Source organism: Bison bison, unplaced genomic scaffold, assembly GCF_000754665.1.
Source record: "Bison bison bison isolate TAMUID 2011002044 unplaced genomic scaffold, Bison_UMD1.0 scf7180017864215, whole genome shotgun sequence".
NCBI classification, from domain to species: domain Eukaryota; kingdom Metazoa; phylum Chordata; class Mammalia; order Artiodactyla; family Bovidae; genus Bison; species Bison bison.
In genome coordinates this window covers 3,112,941-3,136,751 of record NW_011494787.1, presented here as the reverse complement: position 1 = coordinate 3,136,751, position 23,811 = coordinate 3,112,941, and the positions used below count along the sequence as shown (strand labels likewise).

Here is a 23,811-nt window from a genome sequence, read left to right as displayed (position 1 = left end):
CAGCTTCAACATCAGTCCTTCCAATGAACACCCAGGACTGATCTCCTTTAGGATGACTGGTTGGATCTCCTTGCAGTCCAAGGGACTCTCAAGAGTCTTCTCCAATACCACAATTCAAAAGCGTCAATTCTTCTGCGCTCAACTTTCTTCACAGTCCAACTCTCACATCCATACATGACTACTGGAAAAACCATAGCCTTGACTAGATGGACCTTTGTTGACAAAGTAATGTCTCTGCTTTTTAATATACTGTCTAGGTTGGTCATAACTTTCCTTCCAAGGAGTAAGTGTCTTAATTTCATGGCTGCAATCACCATCTGCAGTGATTTTTGAGCTCCCCAAAATAAAGTCAGCCACTGTTTCCACTGTTTCCCCATCTATTTGCTGTGAAGTGATGGGGCCAGATGCCATGATCTTAGTTTTCTGAATGTTGAGCTTTAAGCCAACTTTTCCACTCTCCTCTTTCACTTTCATCAAGAGGCTCTTTAGTGCTTCTTTGCTTGCTGCCATAAGGGTGTCATCTGCATATCTGAGGTTATTGATATTTCTCCCGGCAATCTTGATTCCAGCTTGTGCTTCCTCCAGCCCAGCCTTTCTCATTATATACTCTGCATATAAGTTAAATAAGCAGGGTGACAATATACAGCCTTGACGTACTCCTTTTCCTATTTGGAACCAGTCTGTTGTTCTATGTCCAGTTCTAACTGTTGCTTCCTGACCTGCATACGGGTTTCTCAAAAGGCAGGTCAGGTGGTCTGGTATTCCCATCTCTTTCAGAATTTTCCACAGTTTAATGTTATCCACACAGTCAAAGGCTTTGGCATAGTCAATAAAGCAGAAATAGATGTGTTTTTCTGGAACTCTCTTGCTTTTTCGATGATCCAGCGGATGTTGGCAATTTGATCTCTGGTTCCTCTGCCTTTTCTAAAACCAGCTTGAACATCTGGAAGTTCACAGTTCACGTATTGCTGAAGCCTGGCTTGGAGAATTTTGAGCATTACTTTACTAGTGACTCCTTAGTTTGACATAAATCATTTCAGGATGTTATCTCTGCTCCCTCAACTCCTACCACTCCGCCATTCTTGTGAACATGTGAAATTCAACCCTCAAAGAAAACAGTACCCCCCCTCCCTCCTTCCATAGCGTCTTGTGCTCGTTTGTGTCATGCACAGTGGAATTTATCTCATGAGGCTATGTTGGTTCTTTCTTGGATTGGCTTCTCCTCCAGGCCATGTAAGTTCCTTGACAGTAAGTACTTTTCTATCTGAAACTTTGTTTAATGAATGAATGAACTTGAAATAAATGAAACCACCAAGGAAAGAAGTAGGATTCCATTCTTGGAGAGCTGTAATTCTAGATAGCTATTTTTCTTAGGTGATTTTCGAATATGGGTAACTGAACCCGCTGGCCTTTTTGAAATTGTTACTATTTCTGTGACTTGGTTTTCAATAAGAAAGCAGAGTAAGTTTCTGAGGCTGGAAGAAAAATCAAAAAGCTTGTACCTTACCATTTGAAAATTAAGTGTTCCATTCCAGCAGAGCATCCTACAGATAATAATGACTATGTTGTCATCAACTATGTCAATAAATATGAAAATTTAGGAGAAATGACCAAATTTGTAGAAAATACAACTTGTAGAAAAGATACAAGAAAAGAAAGAAAATGGGATAATCCTGTACCATTAGAAAAATTGTATATAAAAATAACAGGCTTCCATTAAAGAAATTCTAAGTCCATATGACTTTAATAGCTAATGGCTAATTCCCTGGGTGCTCAGATGGTAAAGAATCAGCCTACGATGCAGGAGACTTGGGTTTAATCCCTGGATTGGGAAGAACCCCTGAGAAGGGAATGGCAGCCCACTCCTGTGTTCTTTCCTAGAGGATTCCATGGATAGAGAAGCCTGGCAGGCTGCAGTCCATGGGGCTCCAAAGAGTTGGACATGAATGAGCGAGTAACACTTTCACTTTCACAAACACTTAAAGAAGAAATACTCAATTTTTATATAGAGTGTTAATATTCTAAAAAAGGTAAAAGAGAATATATTCCCCAACTTATATTATGATACAGAAACCCAGCAAGAATAATATAAGAATGAAAACTTACTTTTGATCTTCAGTTCAGTTCAGTTCAGTCGCTCAGTCGTGTCCGACTCTTTGTGGCCCCATGAATCACAGCACACCAGGTCTCCCTGTCCATCACCAGCTCCCGGAGTTCACTCAAACTCACGTCCATTGAGTCCGTGATGCCACCCAGCCATCTCATCCTCTGTCGTCCCTTTTCCTCCTGCTCCCAAATCCCTCCCAGCATCAGAGTCTTTTCCAGTGAGTCAGCTCTTCACATGAGGTGGCCAAAGTACTGGAATTTCAGCTTTAGCATCATTCCTTCCAAAGGACATCCAGGACTGATCTCCATTAGAATGGACTGGTTGTATCTTAGATGTAAATTTAAAAAAAACAGATTCATTAAGTGAATTAAATAATTGGTTTTATTCAAGGAATGCTTGCTTTAATATTAAAAAGTAATTAATTTACTATACATCAGACTAAATAGAAAATCATATCACACTAAGTATAAAATCATATAATTGTTTCAGTAGGTGTTTTAAAAAACTGACCATTCATTTATGATAATTCATTTTAAAGTAGGAACAGAAGGAAATGTCTTTCATATAATAAAAGGTTATCTATAAAAAAGTTTACAACAAATTTCTACTTAGAAGTGAGATATTCAACATTTCTTTCTGATAACAGAAATAAGACAAGAATGCCTTTTTTTACTAATGTTATTCAATGTTTTCCTAGTGATCAAGATAGTATAATGAGCCAAAAAAAGGAAATGGATAAGGATTGGAAAGGAGAAGTAAAACTTTTATTGTCGACAAATAGTTTTGATTATAGAGATAGAAAATGCAAAATAGTCTCTAATGAATTGTAAGTATTAATAAGTTCTTAGCAAGATTGTTTGATATAAATATCAATATACAAGGCCAATTATATTTTTATATTTCAGTCAACAATTATGAAAATAAACTTGAAATATTTTATTTATAATAGCATCAAAAAGTATCAAGTTCCTAGGAATAAATCTAATAAAAGATGTGAAAGAAAAAATTTGTTAGAAAAGCCTAATATATATAAAGACTGAAATTTTCACAATTAGAAGACTCAATATTGTTTAAATTGCAATTTCCCCCAAAAGTGATTTGTATGCAAGGCCATTCAAAATCACAAAAGTTTTTGTATACAAATTTATGATGTGATTCTAAAATTTATATGAATAGGCAGTGGGCCCAAAATTGCCAAGACAATATTAAATAAGAAAGTTGGCAGACAGCCCAGGTTCAATACATGAGACAGGGTGCTCAGGGCTGGTGTACTGGGATGACCCTGAGGGATGGGATGGGGAAGGGGGTTCAGGATGGGGAACACATGTACACCCATGGCTGATTCATGTCCATGTATGGCAGAAATCACTAGAATATTGTAAAGTAATTAGCCTCCAATTAAAAAAAAAAAAAAAGTTGGCAGAACTTGTTATACAGTTACTGTAATTAAGACAGGTCAGTATATGCTCAAAGATAAAGAAGGCCAGAGCAGAATAGAACCCAAAAACAAACCTCTGCATACACAGGTGACATGTTCATGAAAAGAGTCATCTCAGGCAGTGAGAAAAGAGTGAATTTTTTCAGTTAATTTTATTGGGATACAAGTGTATAACGAAAAAAAGAAAATTCACACCATAGTCAAAACCTGAATTCCAGATGGATCATAAAACTAAATGTGAAAGAAAACAATAAAGTTTTAAAGATATATAAAAGAGAATAATTTCACAATCCCAAAGTAGGAGTTGTTTCCTAAGACAAGATATATAAAGTAGTAACTAACAACAAAGATTTACTGTGTAGCACAGATAACTATATTCAATATCTTATAATAACCTATAATGGAAAAGAATCTGAAAAAAAAGTATATAAAATTGAATCACTTAATTTCAATAAAAAGTCAGTAATTAAAATGGAAAACAATTATTTACTGCATTAAAATTAAAATAATTTATTTATTTTTAATAAATACAAATAAGCCACAGAGTGAGAAAAAGATATTTACAGTGACATAATTGACAACAGACTTATATCCTACTGTTCTGTATCCTGAAAGTAGACTTATAAATTGCTATTGTTTTTCTCTTAGTGACATCTACAGGTTTTTTGCCCAAAAGAACATCTAGAATGAATAAACTTATGAAAAAACACTCAGTATCATTACTAATCAGGGAACTTTCACACACTTGCATACACATGCATACACACAGACACACACACACAACCTTGAAGTAACTAATTCGTTGCTCCCACTTATTCAACAAACATTTCCCAAAGAATCATTAAATATCAAGGACTGATGAAGCAATGTTGAGTGAGATTGCTTGTAGAACAAATGCATTTATGTCTGTCTATATTTTGGAACAAAACAGCTTTCACAACTCATGTCATAATTTGTGGCACTATGATAATAGACCTTTTCATTTTTAAAAAACTTTTGTAATGCAGGATTTTATATGTATACACAAGTGGGGGGGGGAGTGTAGAATAAGTTCCAATGAAGCTGTAACTCATTTTCAATAATTATCAAGTCATGGCCAGTATTTTTTCATACATATCACCTTTCCCTCCATCTTATCCCTACTCCTAGATTATGTTGAAGTCATTGTATCTTTTTCATCCCATTTTATCCATAGTTGTCTTAGATATTCTGTCAGGTATCCCAGTTTCCTTATAGTCTCATTTTTTCCCTCCTTTTGTTTCTCCATATCAGGATCCAGTTAAGGTCCATCTATGACAAAAAGTGGCCATTTTTCTTATTTAATTAATAGATTTCTCTTTTCCTTGCAATGCGTTTGTTGAAGAAAGCTGACTTTTGTTTTGAGGAGTATCCATCCCTTAGTCAGGATTTAGCTGACTGCATTACCAGATTATCATTCATTATATTCCCTTGCATTTCCTAATAATTGTTGGTTAGAGACTAGTTATGTGTTTGTTACAGATCTCTTCCTTCTAGTGGTACTTTGTCTCTGAGATACTACCTGGGTTAGAAATTTTACTCTGCATTTTTCAAAATTCAAATTCAGACCTTAAGCCTCTCAGAGCTCCCAGGAACTCAGCAAATATTTCATGGGAAAAATCTGCCTTGTGTTTGGAATTCCCTGAGTTTCTAGACTGTTGTGGTGACAACCCCGTGAGACCATGATAAGCTCTACTAGTTTCTCTGTCCTCAAATAGTGTGCCTCCATTTGGTCCAAATCTTATCCTTAGCCTGTGCTAAGAATTGTCAAAGCTCTCTTCGGAAGAGAAGCACGAGTTATTGTCAGTTCCCCTAAGAAGGACTTTTTCTCTTTGGAATTTTAGATAATATAAAATTCTCATTGTTCCCACAATTCTCTCATAAATAATTTTTTAACAATATATCAGGGTTGTTTCCCCTCTGCCCCGGTTGTTAAAACAAGAGTATTTGTCTGCCATGATGTCCTACACCCTTTTCAGAAGTAGAATGCAGTATGCCTATTCTTTAGGAGAATAAAAACAAAATGCAAAGCCTTGCTAAGAATAATGATGTAAAAAAATTGCAGCCTTTCTTTCATCACCCTTTATTTCATCAATCACTTTAAATGGGGACAGAGTAGGGAGTAGTCAAGAGAAATTACTCAGAGGCCAGTGACTCACATGTAATAGCAAAAACTTTCATGTCTGTATCTAAATATATTTATATGTATGAACATTGTGCTTTTCTTCTTTAGCTGTTGAGCTGCTTGGTGTCCTTGTTTCTACTTGAAGATAAAATCTTAAGTTTTTTTCCCTCATTAATTTTAATTACAGTTTAGAGAGACTCTTGGAGAATGTTAGATGTTATCACTTACTCTGACTATTGTTTTACAGATAAGGGAATGGAGACTAAGAAAGGTTAAATTAGTTGCGTAAGATGCCAAAGCTAGTGAGCTCAAAACCAAGTCTCTTCTCTCTTCCAGTTCAGCCTTTCTCTGTGCTGTGGCCTGATTCCACCGTGGCTAGTCATGGCTTCTAAAGTATTGCTAGTCTTTGTCTTTTTAGCCCAATGGCAAAATAATATTTTGGAGCTGAAAAAAAGAAAAAACCAGATAAAGTACTTTGATTGAAGAAATTGTGAATTTTTCAAATCAACAAGATCCTAGAAACCAGATTGTAGAAGCATGATATATATTTGTATACCCTTTCTTGTTACATTATAATTTTAGTTAGGCAGAAAACAGGATCTAGTAGATTCATTTTGTATCATTGCTAAATTGATAACTAAATTGATACAGTATTATGAACCGTTTGTTCTTTAACAATCTTGATTTGCAAGAATAAACTATTGGGTTTTTTTTGGCCTCACACACACATTTCATGCTGTTAAAAAATGATTTAAAGAAGACAATTTGGATGATACAAATTAACTTTATTTAACACTTCATGAAGCAGTCTCCATTTGGAGAAGTGCGAATAGGGCAGAAGACAGGAAGCTGTTAAAGGATGAAGAATAAAGAACAAGGTAGAGAAAAAGAGAAAATATCTGACTGTCTGGGGCTACACAGTCAACCTTGTTTGGGGTGAGAAGGAACAAGGAAATAGATATAGAGCCCAGAGTTGGTTTGGCCTGTGGGGATTGGCTGATTGGACCCACTGTGTCTCTGATCAGGCAGAGCATTCACAGGGACCTGAAAGTTACCTTAACTTTCAGTTTGCTGGCATGGCACCCTAGGCAGAAGCAGCTCCATCTTGGGTCTAGATGTTTATTTCAGCAGTGTGAGACTATAAGCCTGTTGACTCAGAATGAGAAAGATGTTCTAATTTAGCTTGCTTAAAAGAGTTTTTATGTAAATACATGTCAGATTTTTCCTGTCGCCACAGAAGAAAAATATTGAAGCCTCACTGATCATAAAGCACAAAATCAGCCAGAAATTATTATATTTAGAAAAGTATATATCAATATATGTGTTCTAAAAGTAAAGTTGTAATATGCCTGTACTCTGTGATGGTTGATACATTTGAAAGAGGTGAAATTCATGAGCTAAAATATCTTTGCTTTTTATCTTTAAAAATTTGCCTTCACAAAACAGGATAAGAATTATTCTCAGGTAAAAAACAAGTATTCCCTCAAGTGAAATATTAGGTTGGTTTTTAATTTGTTTGCTTCTCAGTCTTACCTTCTAATCCCTTGAATGAGTCCAAGTCAGTTTCTTGTTGGTAAATCTAGGTGATCTCAAATGTTGTATTCTACACTAAATAATCTTAATGTTATACTGCATCAGCTACTTAAATTTATGTGGTATTGTTTTGTATTTGCAAGTATTATCATCTGTGGTCAAAGTTTTTATCACTATAGAGCAAATATGAAAACATAAAACTGTATGTAGATGGATGTACTTAATTTTCAGATATTTCATTCAATGAGTAAGACAGATATGGATCACATGTTAATAAATATATTATGTAGTAAAAAATAAAAATTCCCATATAATATAGGAAGTTGATGTTGGAAAAAACCATCCTTAATTGTTAAATTTTATTTTTTCCTAAAACTATAGGCGTTATTAACATTTTCTTTGACATTGTACTTTTAAAAATATAACAGAATTAAATCAGCTTGAAAATTGATAATTTGAAGGAACTAGTTCATGGTATCATTTTCAATATCTTGCCCATTTAACTGATTTTTTCCCTTTTGTGCTATCTGCTGCAATTTGTCAGAAGACTCGTTCAGTTTAATGCATTTGATTAGCTTAAGGTACTTGTCTAAATTAGACACTTATTGTCCAGGATAACCCAGTGATTGCTGTGCTTGCCACTGACTCACTTCCTCTGGTGCATAATAGGATTTTATGCAATGTATTACTCCTGTTTTTATTTGTTAAATTAAGCACTAAACTTAAAATGCATATACACTAAAATGAGCAGAATCCATCTTCAACCAGCTTAGTATCAACATGTAAAGTCAAACTTACATATATTGCCTTAGATTTACAAAACCTTAGGAAGGCATGTATTATACGAATGAAAGTGTTGGTACCTTCATATTTTCCAGAAGCCAAAGCTCCACTTTTTTAAAAAAAATGTAATACCTTCTAAGAGGGATGACGTAAGGAAGTGTATCAGTCACCACAGAAGTGTTCTCATTATAATGAATCTGTGACATGATCTGTATGCTGTGAAAGAACACAATGTTTTTGCCATAAGCATAATTCATTTTAAAAAGGATATATTTGATGTTAAAATTACTATATTTTGTTATTTGCTGATCCAGATTTTTAACTATCATATAAGTGAAAGTGAAGGTCGCTCAGTCATGTCTGACTCTTTGCAACCCATGGACTATACAGTCCATAGAATTCTCTAGGCCAGAATCCTGGAGTGGGTAGCTGTTCCCTTCTCCAGGGGATATTCCCAACCCAGGGATCAAACCCAGGTCTCCTGCACTGTAGGCAGATTCTTTCCCAGCTGAGCCACCAGGGAAGCCCAACTATCATACAAAATCTTTTGCTATTTTCTCTTCTATTTTCAAAGTTTTCCAAGTTATTGCAGTATTTTCTTTTGTTTGGTTTTGCAGTGTTATCCTAATCATGTATGCAAATGTACACCTTAAACTACAAAACACTGATTTTTAGAAGCTGCTTAATAAAAATAGGAACATGTGTATTTAGTATAAATTCATACTATATTATTTGAGGCAAAATAAATGGGTTTTCGTAGGGAAACTCTGATTGCCTCATAGTTGAGATTCCCAGAATCAGTCATGTCAGGCTGTCGAGTTAAGTATAATCAAAGCTGATAACATCACCCATTTTTATAGGACCTGCATATAGAGGAAGTAACCTGCCATGTTCACATGTTCTCTTCCTCTAAGAATACAGTCTTAGAAGAAAGTATCTTAGAGTAAATGTTAATCACTGGTTACACAGTTTTACCTGGAGACATGGCTGTAATTTTTTTTTTAAACTTCATTTAGTATAAATGAAGTAGCAGTAAAAGCATCAAAACAGAAATAGTAGTAACAACATTGCTACTTGATATGTAATGTGTCATGTAGCCTTGACAAAATGTGCTGGAGTGTCTTCTGTGGTTTTGTTTTTCTTTCTTCTTTATTTGATTATACGTTAATAAATGTTTTTCTTTGTTATATTTAGTTAATTGCACACACACACACACACACACGCACATATATATATATACACACATTTTCAGAGATAGTAAAATTGTAATGATTTTAAAATAGCAGATTGACTAGTTTCTCTTATTTTATGTTGGCTTACTCTTTCAGTAAGATCATATTTTTAATTTTCCTTTTTCTCCTAAATTTGAGACTTAAATATTTGAAAACATAGGATTCATGTTTTTGCTTTAGGTTTTAAAATAAATGTTGAATTTCACTAGTGTAAGATAAATTATTTTGCAATGAAAACAAAAGCATAGTATCATCATTTACTCATTGAGTGAATATTGAGCATCAGACATGCTTTATAAAAAAGTCTTTCATAAAAGACTTCTATAAAAGTCCATTTTATAAAAGTTGATGTGAAACAGTACTTTAGGTTCATTTGAAAATTTTAAGTGGTAAGTTTAGTATTAAGTTATCAAATTTTTGGAAGTAAAAATAAAAATGATTATTCTGTTCTTATCGCTGCCTAATTAATCTTTAGGTATCTCTGTGATGGAGAGATAATGGGTTTTTACATTAGCAGACTTAGGTTCTAGTTATGGTTATGCCAATTGTGAAGCAAAACTTTGCATGCCATTTGATTTTCCTGGGCCTTAGTTCCTCATGAAAACAAGAAGGTTGAAACATTTGTGCTCTGGGGGCCTCCATTCAATAGTAGGGAAATCTAGAACAGAGAGAAATATAGTCCAGTTCATAAAGTCAGGTCAGTTAACATTCCTGGCTGCTCTTCCTCAGTCTTCTTTCTGTCTCCTTCTTCCTACCTGTGGTTATTGCCGGACCCCGGGGTGCCGTTCTCTGAACCTTTCCCTTTGCTATTCTGCTCTTACTCCGTAGGTTAGCTAATTTAGTGTAGTGGCTCCAGACTCACTTGTTTAAGTGCCTCCACTTGGTTGTAAAATAGCTCAGACTTATCATATCCAACTCAGAACTGTTGATTTTTGTCATGAAACAACTCTTTCCCAAGTGTTTTCCACCTTTGTAAATGATTTCACCATTCTCATACCAAGGCCCCAAACCAAACCGCAACCTTGATTCTTCTCTTTTCTTCACATCACTCATCAATAGTTCTTACCATTTCAGCCTTTAAAATATGTTAAGAACCTGACCACTTCTTAATTCCTCTGCCTCAGTCATCTTAGTCATAGCCGCAGTCATCTCTGATCTGGTGTACATACAATAGTAGCTTCTTAACTGACATCCTTGTTTCTTTTCTTGCCTTTAAATAGTTCATTTTCCACACAGCAATCAGAGCAGTTCTCTAAAAATGTCATATCATGTTGATTTCTTATTCAAAATTGTCCAGTAGCCTCACACAAAACTCTTTACCATGGCTCAAGTTCTTCTCTGACTTCATTTCCTACTCTTTTCCTTCTCCCTCATTCCTGTTGAGCTATACAAGCTTTTTGTATTTGTCCACATACTCTAGCTTGTTCCCACGTAAGGATCTTAGCAAATTTGAAGACGTTTTCTATTTTCTCTTTCTGAATGTTTTTCCTTCAGATCTATATTTGTTATTCACATAATTCATAAGACCACAAATGCTTTGTAAAATGTGTATTTTAAAATATAGCAGCTCATAAAAACCTGATGTAGTTATGAGTGTATATGTCTGTGTTTAAAAACCCAAAGGTTAAAAAAAAATGTCAACAGGATTTTGAGGCCTGCTGAGTTACAAAAATGCTATTTGTGAAAAAGGTTGATGTAAATTTTTTATGAATGAACTCTAAGTATTTCCAATCACTATTAGGAAAAAGTCCTGAGTGGAATTTTGCTACATTGTCCTTGAAAGTTATTTCAGATATTCATATGTTCCCAAAGAGCTGTACAGTATTGCCACTTAACTTTAACCCAGGGTAATATGAAAAAGACTTTCTGCTGTATTATTAATAACTGATATTTTAAAATAGGATATGCATGGGCAAATGTTATAAAATATTCTATAAATATGTGAAGTGCGGTAGGGGAAATATTCAAGGGTAGTAATTGTGTGTATTATTGAAGAAAAAATTCAGCTCTTTAATATTAGCTGGTAGTTACTTTTACTGGCCAACTTTTACATAGAGTTTTCAGACATTGTTGCCTATCTTAAAGTAAAATTGATTTGTTTCTGTAAAAATAGCTGACCCCTGTAAAATGCTTAATGGTCCACAAATGTTTATGCACATCACTTCATTTAATACTTCAAACAACTCTCTGTGAGGTAGGCAGTATTTTCCATGCTTTACAGATCAGGAAATGGAGACTTGTTCACAGGACTTGCCCCAAATCACAAAACCAGTAAACAATATAGTTTGAATTCAGACTCGGTTCTTCTGATCTCGAAACCTTGAGCCCCTTCTACAGCATAATGCTGATGATTTAAACTTTAACAGGCCAGATGAGAACAGGTCCAAGTCACTATGGCATTTGTTTCTAAACCGTATGTGAAGGACTCTGTGTTCCTGTTGACTGGAGTGATTGACTAGAGCTAAGTGTCCTGTGATGCTGAGCAATCAGTATCTCAGGAACCTGTTTGCAGTGGAGTCTGCTTAATGTGATTGTCAGATTTTCATTGTTTCCTGGGGAGGTAATATGAATTGTTAATGGCAGGAAATTCTAACACATTTTAGTCCTAGGTTTGTGTAAAAAGGTTCCGTGAGTACTTTGATTATTAACTTCGTAGGTGTGAGCACAGAGCAATTTCAGCACATGAACATTCTCTTCAACAAAATGAGAATAGGCTTGTATCCAACAGAAAAACTGCCTTTCAAAGGATATTCTTCTAAAAACATCAGGATCCATAGATTACGATTTACTAGAAAAAGAAAAAAAACATAAGAAAACTCATCAGTCTAGAAATGATTGGAACTGTTTTTTGTACCAGCCAATGAGAATTTTAAACTTTGGTTTGTATTGCAAATGATTCTTGCAAATTCAATAATCATTTTGAAATAATAGTAAAGGTAGCAAAAATAGGTGTCTTTTTTTCCCTCTTAAATAGAAAATATTTCATCATTTTGGATACTCATGTAAAAGCTCAGTTAAAAAAAACTCTTTGAATGGAAAGAGTTGATTATATTGTAATAGGTAATTTATGAAAAGTATAGTTGACTGCCACCTCGTATAAGGTACTCTTGTAGGAGCTGTAAAAGATATTTATAATGTAAGAAAAAGCCATGACCTCCAGCAGCTCATTTGACAGATGATGAGATAATACATACACATGCACACACACACACACACACACACACACACACACACTCACATTTGTGTTGAAAATTTAAATAACTGTATAAGAAATTATGTGGTGAGTACTAAATAGTAGATACGAACAATGTATTCTGGAGATAATACCCAGGAATTATCAGAGTTGTTTTCCTGATGAAGGTGCTTAGGTAAGTAGTATAGATTTAGAAGAATATTCTTGGCAAAACAGCTGTGAGCAAGTGCCTATCAATGGCAAAAAATTAGAAGCTGTTGTCCCAAAGAAGAAATGAAGGATTGGGCTGCAAATAAAGGTACAGACCGAGATTATGAGGGACCTTCATGAAGAGGATAATTTAAGGAATTTAACATTCAGAATACTTAATTTTTTTTTACATTTAAATTGCTATGTAAACGTCTAAAATTTGTTTTTATTTTGAATATGCTTTTGCCTGTGATGATACATTTTTGTTTCTGCTTTGGCTTATTTTTTTATTAAAATCTATCCTGTGAGTTATATCATCAAGAAAGAGTAAAGTATATTTGAAAATACCCTAGAACAGGAAACTTTTGAACCTGTCCCAGAGGATATTTTTTCTCCATTTTCAATGAAATAACTAGCAGAATATTGATATTAATTCTTTTATTTTAAATTGGAAGTTTAACTTCTAAGTTAAATGTGGAAAAGCACCAGCACATCTAGTTTCTTCTGGTCTACATTGCAGTCTTATACCTGCCTTTTAATGAAAATAGTATCAAGTTCTCCTACAAAAGGATAGAAATTGTTAAGGAAACCTCAGAGAAACACCCTTTTCCCCTCTTAGGCAGATGAAAATCTGCACGTGGAGCTGAAAATCATTTCCTTTTCTGAGCACAAAATTTCATAACACTTATTTCTGTTCTTCTTTTTTGGAATATACCAGTGTAAATCTTTCCCCCTGTTCATTTATTCTGAAAGGGCTTGCCTTTTCCTAAGTCGAATGTGAGGTTAGATTATGTAGATCGGTATGTGAGTGCAGCTGTGGATGTGTCCCAAGTTACCTTCTGTAACTTCAAGGTTGAACCATTACCCCTGTCCCCACCAGGCTTCATTTGGCCTTTTAAAACGGATACTTTTCCTTTTTAGTCTTTCTAGCCTGAGAACTGATGTCAGCAGTCTTTTAACTGGTATTTGGTACACAAACTGTACTTATCTCTATTAACTCACTTGATTTCATTTCTGTGCTTGTTTTTAGATGCTTGAGAGTTTCTAAAGCAGCTTTTGAAGGAGACTCCAGTAGCAAACAATTAAGATCACATTGAACTTCTCAGTAATCCTGTTCTGTTCAGGGTAAAGCAGGGAAAGATAGGACTGCTTTCAGCTTGCTTTCTGAAAGCAAACGTATTAAAGGAAGGAGAAAAAGCCTTTAAATCGCAAATGACTATAGACAGATAATAATGAGGCATCTGTGTAGAATGTTAACACTTGAAGAATTTCAGTGAGGATATATGGAATTTCTGTGTACCAATCAACTACTTTTCAGTAGTTTGACATTAAAAAAAAATTTACCAGTATTTTATCACAGTAATAATAACAAAAAGATTTTAAGAATATTACCAAAAATAATCTCAGAGGATCAGCAATTTTTTCCAGATTATTGATGAAAACTACCTCTGGTATTAATCTCTTTCATTTTTCTTTTCTACCTCTCCTGATATCCAACATTAATTGTACTTTAATAAAGATTGAATTAAACAAGTTAATGACCTGTGCCAGAGTGTTCAGTAAGGAAAGATCTTCCCACAAAGCATCATGGCAGCTTTGTTCTTTTGCAGCTCCCTTCATCACATTTAAGTTGTCCAGTTTATTTCTTTCAACCTTGAGGTTTCTTTTTCATTAAACGGTCAGATTTGGGTTAATTACCCCAAACACACGATCTTTTGGTGAATCTTTCTCCACTTTTCAAAACTGTTAAGTTATGACCCTAATTAATTGTGTGGTTGCACTCTTGTACTGTGTTTATGCTCAAATTGTAGGAAAAGTTACCCCAAAAGAAGAGATATTAGCAATAAGAAATGTCACTGACACCTGACACAGAGCCTCGTGTGTAATAAGTGCCCTGCGACTATTTCTTGAACCACTGATGAAAGAACAAATGGCCAGCATTAATTACTTACCACCTCCTAAGCTCTTAAACTTAAGATATCCTCACTACAGCTTCATATGTCCATCTCAGCATATGTCTGTTGTCAGCCCTTCCAACTCTCCTTTGTTAGTCCCCTGAGAGAAAGGTAACCACCAGTGGAGCATGATGAACCAGTTAATGCTTTGAAGTTTTGCTGCCTGGGCAATTTTGCATTATCTGGAGAATGTCTTATATGTATACAGTGTACCCAAACATTTGTTTAATAAAATGATAGAAGAGATTGTCAATATATATAATCAAAAGTAGATATTCAAACAGTGGCTTCTGTTTGACTTTGGGATATGTTGTTATATGTTTCTCAATGCATATTGACTTTCTTATTTTCTCATAACAGTTGATTGGTATCCTTTGGAGAGACATGACTTGTATGCTTTTGTTTTTGAATTCTAGAGGAGCCTTAAAAGTATCCTTTCAGATATTACACACACACACACACACAATTTGATACTTTGAGTTATATATTTATATACTAATTTACATCATATCTTTATGTGATATATGATAGTGACATTTTAAGAATACAGTATATTGTATTATATTTGTTTCATATTGCCTTTCTGTAGAATGTAAGTCAAGAGGGAAGAACTTTGGTTCACCACACTTCGCATCTAGCACTATACCTGGCATGGAATAGGCACTCAGTAAATGTAATTAAAAAGCAGATGCTTTGTACAGCATGGTGACTGTAGTTAACAGCAGTAACAAAGCAAATGTTTTTCAATAAGAGGCTTATTGCTAATTTGTAGTTTAGTGAGTGCTCTAGTTTAATTTAAATAGTCTTATTCATTTTTAGTGATTGTCAAACCTGACCTTATATTTGCTTTCTTTCGTTTCTTTCTTTCTTTTTAGGAAGAATCCCCAGCACAAGATAGAATATAGACATAGTACATTTCCAGGTAAGTGATTTTACTTCAGGAAACTCAAAATGAAACCTTCAGATGGATTCTATTGTTAAACCTAGAGACAATTGCCACTTATTTTAACAGTATTTTAAAATCTCTGCTTCTGTGAATTTGTTGAATTATTGATTTTAATGATTTTCTTAGATTTAAAAATGATAAATTTTTATATAGATTTTTTCTGCAATCATTGTCTAACAGTGTATATATATTTTTCTTTGTATCTGTTAAACAATTCTTTTGTTTGCAGGTATCTTAAAACAAAATCTCAAACTGGCCTGAATGATAAAGAGAGCATATTGACTTCTTTTACTGAAAAGTCCAGAAATAGGGCTAGATTAGACAAGATTTGTTGCTTCAGCTCATTAATAATCTCAATAATGTCACCAATAACCCACTTTCCTTCCATCATACTGTCCTTAGAGGAGTGATTTTTATCCTAAGACTGGCTGCTCTCCCCAGCAAGGAACTATATGCATCCTTATTCAGCTGGGATGATAAGCATCCATGTTTACACCTAAGGAGAGAGAGAAAACGGCTTTGATTCTTGCTATTAGGAAAAGTCATGAAACTAACTTTTAAAAAAAAAACTGGTTTAAATCACATTGTTATTCTTGAATGAATCACTATGACCACTAATTAGTTTGTTCTACCCTTGGAACCAAAGTAGAGTCTCTTTCTTCAAAACCACAGAGATCCTCAATAGAAACTATTGTTTTAGGGGAAGAGAAGTAGGGGACAAACACCAAAGAAACAACTATCGAATGACCATCAGTCCTGCTTACATCAACCTGTTCTGCCTTCTGTTTCCTTTGCTTCTGAACTCTAATATTTTTTCCCTTTAATAAATTCTGGCTTCTTTATATCATTTGTATAACTCAGTGGCCAATTCAGCATCCTAAATTTCTGGATGCATCAGTATTTCTGCCCACAGAGTGAGGGAATTAACTGTATATCCAGGTTATGCCCACATGCGTTTGTATATGTATAAACACAGCCAACTTGTAACCAAGTGATAAAACCAAGTGATTAAAATAATTAATTTCACCACAAGGGAATTCTATTTACTGTTTTCTTATTAAAACACACTTTAGTGTTTTAATACTCCAGACACAAATATGATCACTTTATCTCAGTTAATATGGTATGGAGGTTATATGTTATACTTTCCTTACTGAGGCTGTATCTGAAGCTATGGCATTTATGGTTGTTAAGTTAACTTTCAAAAGTTCAAAAATATTATTTTGAACAATAATATAATAATATTTGATTAAAACTCTATTTTATTGACAAATTTTAGCATTTTCCCATGAAAGAGCATTTGACAGATTTGTTTATCTTTGTAGAACTAGGAACCTTTTACCTGAAAACTGTCAATATACATCATATGGCATGTTGAAAAGTATCTGAATTTTCTTCGAAAAATCTCTTTGAATTATCATTGAAGCAGCTTCTGAATGAAGAACATATTTTTAGAACATTTAACTGTTTTTAAGAAAAATTTTTATTTCATTGAAAATACTTTTTAAAAAAATAGGATATTTTAACATAACAGTTTAGCCTTATATATTTAATGTACTTTCAAGAGTTGTCATGTGGCAGTATAGTCAGGATATCTCTTCTTATTATAGAGCCTATAAATTAAACTCTCTGAGGTATTTAAAATTTTATAAGTCTCACTATATTTCTTAGTGATATCTGACATAAAATTCTAACATATGTGTTTTTATTATTTCCCAAATCCTTAAAGTTTAACATTACCCAGATCTTAAGCTCATTTATGTAATGATTCATTTACTTATGCACGCATTTATTCATTTATTATATGACTTCCAAGTGAACAGAACTACAGAGATACATGAAAACTAGCATCTCACCACTAGTGCTTGTGGTGAGATGCTCTACAATCTTGGAGAAAAGAGATGGAGTACTTTTTGTTTGGATTTATCAGGGTAACTTAGTAAGGGAATTTTAAGTAAAGTTGGTCTTTAAGGTGGTAGAATTTCAATTATCTTTGTTTCTTAGCTTTGGGTAGGTGGGTATAGGACATCCCAGACAAATTGAGTAATAGGTTGGTCAAGGACATTGAGGCAGAAAATAATAAGTTGTGTTTGGAGTTCGAAGGTGGGTCAGTTTAACTGACAGGGAGAGTCTCTGCAGTTACTGTGAATGAATGATACTCTTGTTGTTTAGTCACTAAGTCATGTCCGACTCTTTGTGACCCCATGGACTGCAGCACATCAGGCTTCCCTGTCCTTTACTGTCTCCCAGAGTTTGCTCAAATTCATGTCCATTGAGTCGGTGATGCTCTCTTAAATATCTCATCCTCTGCCGCCCTTTTCTCCTTTTGCCTTCAGTCTTTCCCAGCATCAGGGTCTTTTCTAATGAACTGGCTCTTCACATCATGTGGCCGAAGTATTGGAGCTTCAGCTTCAGCATCAGTCCTTCCAGTGAATATTCAGGGTTGATTTCCTTTAGGATTGACTGGTTGGATCTCCTTGCAGTCCAAGGGACTCTCAAGAGTCTTCCCCAGCACCACAGTTCTAAAGCACCCATTCTTCAATGCTCAGCCGTCTTTATGGTCCAACTCTCACATCTGTATATGACTAACTAGAAAAACCATAGCTTTGAGTAGGAGGACTTTTGTCAGCAAAGTGATGTCTCTGTTTTTGAATATGCCATCTAGGTTTGTCATAGCTTTTCTTCCAAGGAGCAAGTGTCTCTTAATTCCGTGGCTGCAGACAGTCACCGTCTGCAGTGATTTGGGAGCCCAAGAAAAGAAAATCTGTCACTGTTTCAACTTTTGTCCCATCTGTTTACCATGAAGTGATGGTACTGGATGCCATGATCTTAGTATTCTGAATGCTGAGTTTTAAGTCAGCTTTTTCACTCTTTTACCTTCATCAAAAGGCTTTTTAGTTCCTCTTCACTTTCTGCCATTAGGGTGACATCGTCTCATATCTGAGAGTGTTGATATTTCTCCTGACCATCTTGATTCCTGCTTGTTCTTCATCCAGCCCTGCATTTCTTATGATGTACTCTGCATATAAGTTAAGTAAGCAGGATGACAGTATACAGCCTTGTTATACTCCTTTCCCAATTTTGAACCAGCCTGTTGTTCCATGTCCAGTTCTAATTGTTGCTTCGTGACCTGCAAACGGGTTTCTCAGGAGACAGGTAAGGTGGTCTGGTATTCCCATCTCTTTAAGACGTTTCCACAGTTTATTGTGGTCCACACAGTCAAAGGCTTTTGCATAGTCAATGAAACAGAAGTAGATGTTTTTCTGGAAGTGTCTTGCTTTATCTATGATCCATCTGTTGACTGTGGATGATACTAGAGGAATGCTTTGAGGTCAGATTGTAGAAGCTCTTGAAAGCTAAACCAAAGATGTGGTTGCGGTGGCAAATAACTAATGATGAGCTGTCCAAATTAGAGTAGAGGAAACCTTATGGTGAATGAAGGACCAGAACTAGGTTGCCATGAGAATGGAAAAACAGGATTTGATACAAATGAGATTCTGAAAGAAGAGTGGTGAGGAATTTCCAAGTGATTGGCCATGGTGTGGGGGATGGGATGAATCAAAGGAAATAAGAATGAATGAAAATTAAAGTACAAATTATCAGGAGCTTAGAGATCAGAAGGAAAAACTAGGTAGTTTGTGGGTTTGGTTTTTTTTTTTTAAGTTATACATGTTAAATTTGAGGTGGGGTGTCATTAATCCATAATAAAACAATAAAAGCTATAATGCTGCTGCTGCTGCTGCTGAGTCGCTTCAGTCGTGTCCAACTCTGCGCGACCCCATAGACAGCGGCCCACCAAGCTCCCCCATCCCTGGGATTCTCCAGGCAAGAACACTGGAGTGGGTTGCCATTTCCTTTTCCAATGCATGAAAGTGAAAAGTGAAAGTGAAGTTGCTCAGTCGTGTCCGACTCAGCGACCCCATGGACTGCAGCCCACCAGGCTCCTCCATCCATGGGGTTTTCCAGGCAAGAATACTGGAGTGGGGTGCCATCGCCTTCTCCGAAAAGTTATAATAGAGACCCATATACTATATACCAACTACTCTAGAATTTTATAATATAAAATAACTATATGAGAGTTTTATCATTTAATTTCTGATTTGTAGCACTTCTAAAACACTTCAGTCTAAAATTTTCCCACACATGTAACAATTTATGCCATATATTTCGATTTTTGTAGGTTTGACTATTAAGCTCTCTAATTAAAGTTTTACTAATTTTCCACACTTTTTCAGAGTGCTACATACAGTTTTAGCACAGCATATTGAATAAAAGAGTAATCAATGCTAGGAAATTTTTATTTTAAACTTTCTTAGCTACCTTATTTGCTGACATTTGAAAGAAATTATCATCATTGTTATATCACTTGATTATTGGAGTCATTCTCTCTGGCTTTTATTATTATGTGACAGTCATGATTCGAGGGGATCAGTACTGTTCATGGCTGAAATTTAGAATGTTCTACCAATCTGATAACTATTTCAGTATTTCTCTAGTTCTCCAATCATCTGTATACATATGCTTATGTATAGGCTTTTTTCTTTTCAGAAGTAGAAACTAAAAGATCTAGAAAGTAAGCTATTAAGTAAGGTTAGTGATGCTAAATGGGATTTTGTAAACTGCTGCTTACTGTGGAAAAAGCTGAGAGATTTTAGAACATGAAAAAGGCAAATGCAGTGGTGTTTTTAAAAAGAAATAAACTTAATGTATTAATATAATAAAGTGGATAGACCTGCACAAACTGCTTTTCCAAAGTTAAAATATGAATACCCAGCTAATAGTTTGGTTCATTACAAAGATCAGTCTTCTGTAGTAAAATGAGGCATTTAAACATCTTTATTCTCGTAGTATGTAGTAAACTTTCATCTTTAGAGATATTGGGCTAAAATATTTTTTCACTTAAATGAAAATTAATATCCTAACTCTAAGATTTACTGGGCAAGAAAGGAAAATAAAACCCGGAGAATTATTGATGTTAAACTGTAAGTCTGCTATGAAACATCTGTCTTCTTATTTCCTGTTACCAGAAAACTATTTGGAGAAAATCAGCAGATTGGAAAGGTTTTTTTCTCCACATAAACATCTTCCAGCACGCATATAACACAGTGTACTCTTTAGTAGCTCTGCAGACTTGGTTCTTTGGCTAGGAACTTGATGGTGAAATTTTAAGTTGTACAAGAAATGTTAAGATACAAATTTCATATAATACAAATATTATAAATACTTCTGCAAAAAAAGAAAAGTCCGAAGTTACCACATCCTAATAATACCAGTTAATAGCATGTTCTTTCAAATATGTTAAAGAGTTTGTTACTTTTTCTAGAGTTTGTTATTTTTCATTATTATGGTAGAACAGTATTATCCATCACTTTTTAAAAATAAGTGACAGCTTATTTCTCTTGTGCTGCTTTCAAATAGTCAAGCTGTCAGCCTGTCTATACGTTTCATATTCCTGTAGAGAAAATGAAGATTCCTGCTTTGTTCTTAAAATTAGAACTTTGGGGTTGGAAAGGATCTTTGAGGTCATTTAATCAACGTCATTTGATTCACAGATAAAAAGATAAACTCCACCAAATGCCTTGTTCATTGACAAGGGATATATGACACAGATCTTTAAACTTCTAGCCTCCTAGTATATATCTTTTTCTTAAACCATGTTATTTTTTAAGACTTCTTATTTGATGAGGGGAATGGAACATCACAGATAAACATCACAGATAAACATCACAGATAAACATCACAGATAAACATCACACGATAAACAGTCACTAGCCAGCTAGAAACTTAAAAGTGACCTAAGTGAAGATAGAGAAAAAAATTACTGTTTACGAGCTCACCTTGACTTGGAAGAAACATGCTTATTTCTAATTTCTTAGACATGCTCAACAATTAGCTTTCAAATAAAGTATTTGTAATATAAGAAAATGCTAAATGTAGGCTCTTATTTTTCCAAAGATGGCATTATACTGTTTAATTCTGTGGAAACCTATTGGAAGTCACAACTACAAAAAATAAAGCCACAAAAATTGTTTTTTGCTGTTGCTTAAAAATATTAAACAGCTATTATTCCATCTCAGGCTCTCACTGTTGTACTTCAGTAAGCTTTGTACTAACCTTGGTGTTCTGTGTACAGTGTTGGGGTCTTGGTTTGGGATCATCTATAATGTGACTCCTCATGACTGAGTTCTCTAAACAACATGCTTCCTTGTCTGAGAGGGTTTCTTTGAACTTTTTGTGTAGCAAACAGTGTTATAGCAAGGTTTATATGAACTTCACTGGCTTTATCACTTTAAATCCAGATACTCAGATACCATGCTTTGGCTTGCTCAGGGAATATATGCATGGGTGTCTATTCCTCCTTTCTGTGAATGCCCCTTTGCATAAAACTTAATTGTTATGGTAAAGACAGACATTTTATTCCTAAATTATGTGCTAGTCATATATTCCCTGATTCAGGAAATCATGAAATAATTCAGATCAAGTGTGCCGATTCAGCATTTTCTAGTAAAGTTTCATCATCTCTATGGCCCAGTTATACCTTAAGCACTTAAAAAAAAAAAAAAAGCCCTCCCATCTAGATGGCATTTCTATTGTAGAATATTTGAAGTCACTACTACAGAATTTGCTACAAGAGGGTCCATTTAATTGGTTCCACAAAAAATGTCAGCATTCAAAATCCTGTCGTGAAATGTGGGCCTGGGACCACTAGGAAGGGGCATAGAGCTGAGTTCTGGCACCGACTTGCCCTTGTCATGACTTTGCCTTGCTTGCTCATGTCAAGGAGTTCTTCAGGTGCTTTCACTTAAAGCACAGAGTGCCAGTTCATATGAAGCAGAGGGGAGAGAACTTGACTACCAGCTACACTGAGTTCTGTTTCATATTGTTATTTCAGATTCTACACCTCCTGCTAAAAGAATGTGAGTGTGATGTTATGATTTTACAGATAAAAACAAATTTTTGATGAAATGAGTGGGATTCTTCTGATTAATATGTCATTATTGCTTCAGCAAATGAACCTATCCAGTAAGTTGCTAAAGATTCCCAGGGCTCATTGAAGCTTAAAGCTGATTCAGTTATCAGGATTTAAATAAAAGTCTGTAGTATAATTCATTGTGTTGACAGGCAGGCTAGTGATTAAAAGTGTAGGTTATAATAAAGCATTTCTTTATTGATTTATTCAAATCAATTGCTGAAGGTGTTCAGCAGTTGATTTGCAGATGGTTCATTTATTCATTCATGTATTTAGCAAATATGAGTCTATAAGTGTCTTTTATGTGTTAGGCATTGTTGAAGAAGTTGAGGATACAGTAGAGACAGAACCTTGCTCTTGTAGAATTTCACAAAGGTGGACAGTGCACATGTTAACAATTATGTGATGTCATGTAGTGATAACTGCTAAGAAGAAAAATAAAGCTGTGTAAGAGGACAGAAGGAAGGAAGCTGTGGCTTCCCTGGTGGCTCAGATGGTAAAGCATCTGCCTGCAATCCTGGAGACCCAGGTTCGATCCCTGGGTCTGGAAGATCCCCTGGAGAAGGAATGGCAACCCACTCCAGTACTCTTGTCTGGAAAATCCTATGAACAGAGGAGCCTGGTAGTCTACTGTCTATGGCGTCACAAAGAATCAGACATGACTGAACGACTTAAGAGGACAGAAGGGCAAGGATGTGTATGGGGGTGGGAGGCAGGTCCCATTTCAAATAGGACAGTAAAAGAAGGACTCTGATAATTTGATATTAGAGCAGAAGGCTAGCCAGGTGATTTTCTGACGGATGGCTATGTTAGGCAGTGGGAAGGATGCTTCAGAAGCCCTGGAGATGATCCCGTTGGTTTATTCAAGGAGCAGTGAAGAGAGGGTAGGATTGGAACAAAGTGTAAGTGAAGAATGGCAGGTGAGACTAGAAAAGCTAGTGAATCAGTTTTGTAGGGTCCTGGAGGCCAAGAGATACAATTGAGGACTTCAGATCTTATTCTGAGTGAGATAAAAAGCTATTGGGAGATTTTTTGGCTTCTTTGTGAACAGATAAGAGTAGAAGTAGGGAATCCAGGTAGGAGGATATTGGAATAGACCAGGAAGAAGATGGTGGTATTGGATCCAGGGTGTTAGAGTGGATGTGAGAAGTGGTGGATATATTTTGATGGTAGAGCCAACAGGATCTTTTGACATTAAATATTATGGAGGATATTCAAGGATAACTCCAAGGTTTCTTGCCGAAACAATTGGAAGGGGCTTCCCTGGTAGCTCAGTGGTAAAGAATCTGCCTGCCAATGCAGGAGATACGGGTTCAATCCCT

The 23,811-nt window shown here is 35.2% G+C and overlaps 1 protein-coding gene across 1 annotated transcript in view; it reads left to right on the top strand.

Annotated features, from left to right (window-relative positions):
• Positions 1–23,811, top strand: part of APLF (aprataxin and PNKP like factor) — a 93,441-nt gene that overhangs the window by 65,212 nt on the left and 4,418 nt on the right. The window contains exon 9 of the mRNA XM_010845324.1: positions 15,449–15,495. Within this exon, the coding sequence (XP_010843626.1) occupies positions 15,449–15,495 (47 nt within the window). The remainder of the gene's footprint in view (positions 1–15,448; positions 15,496–23,811) is intronic.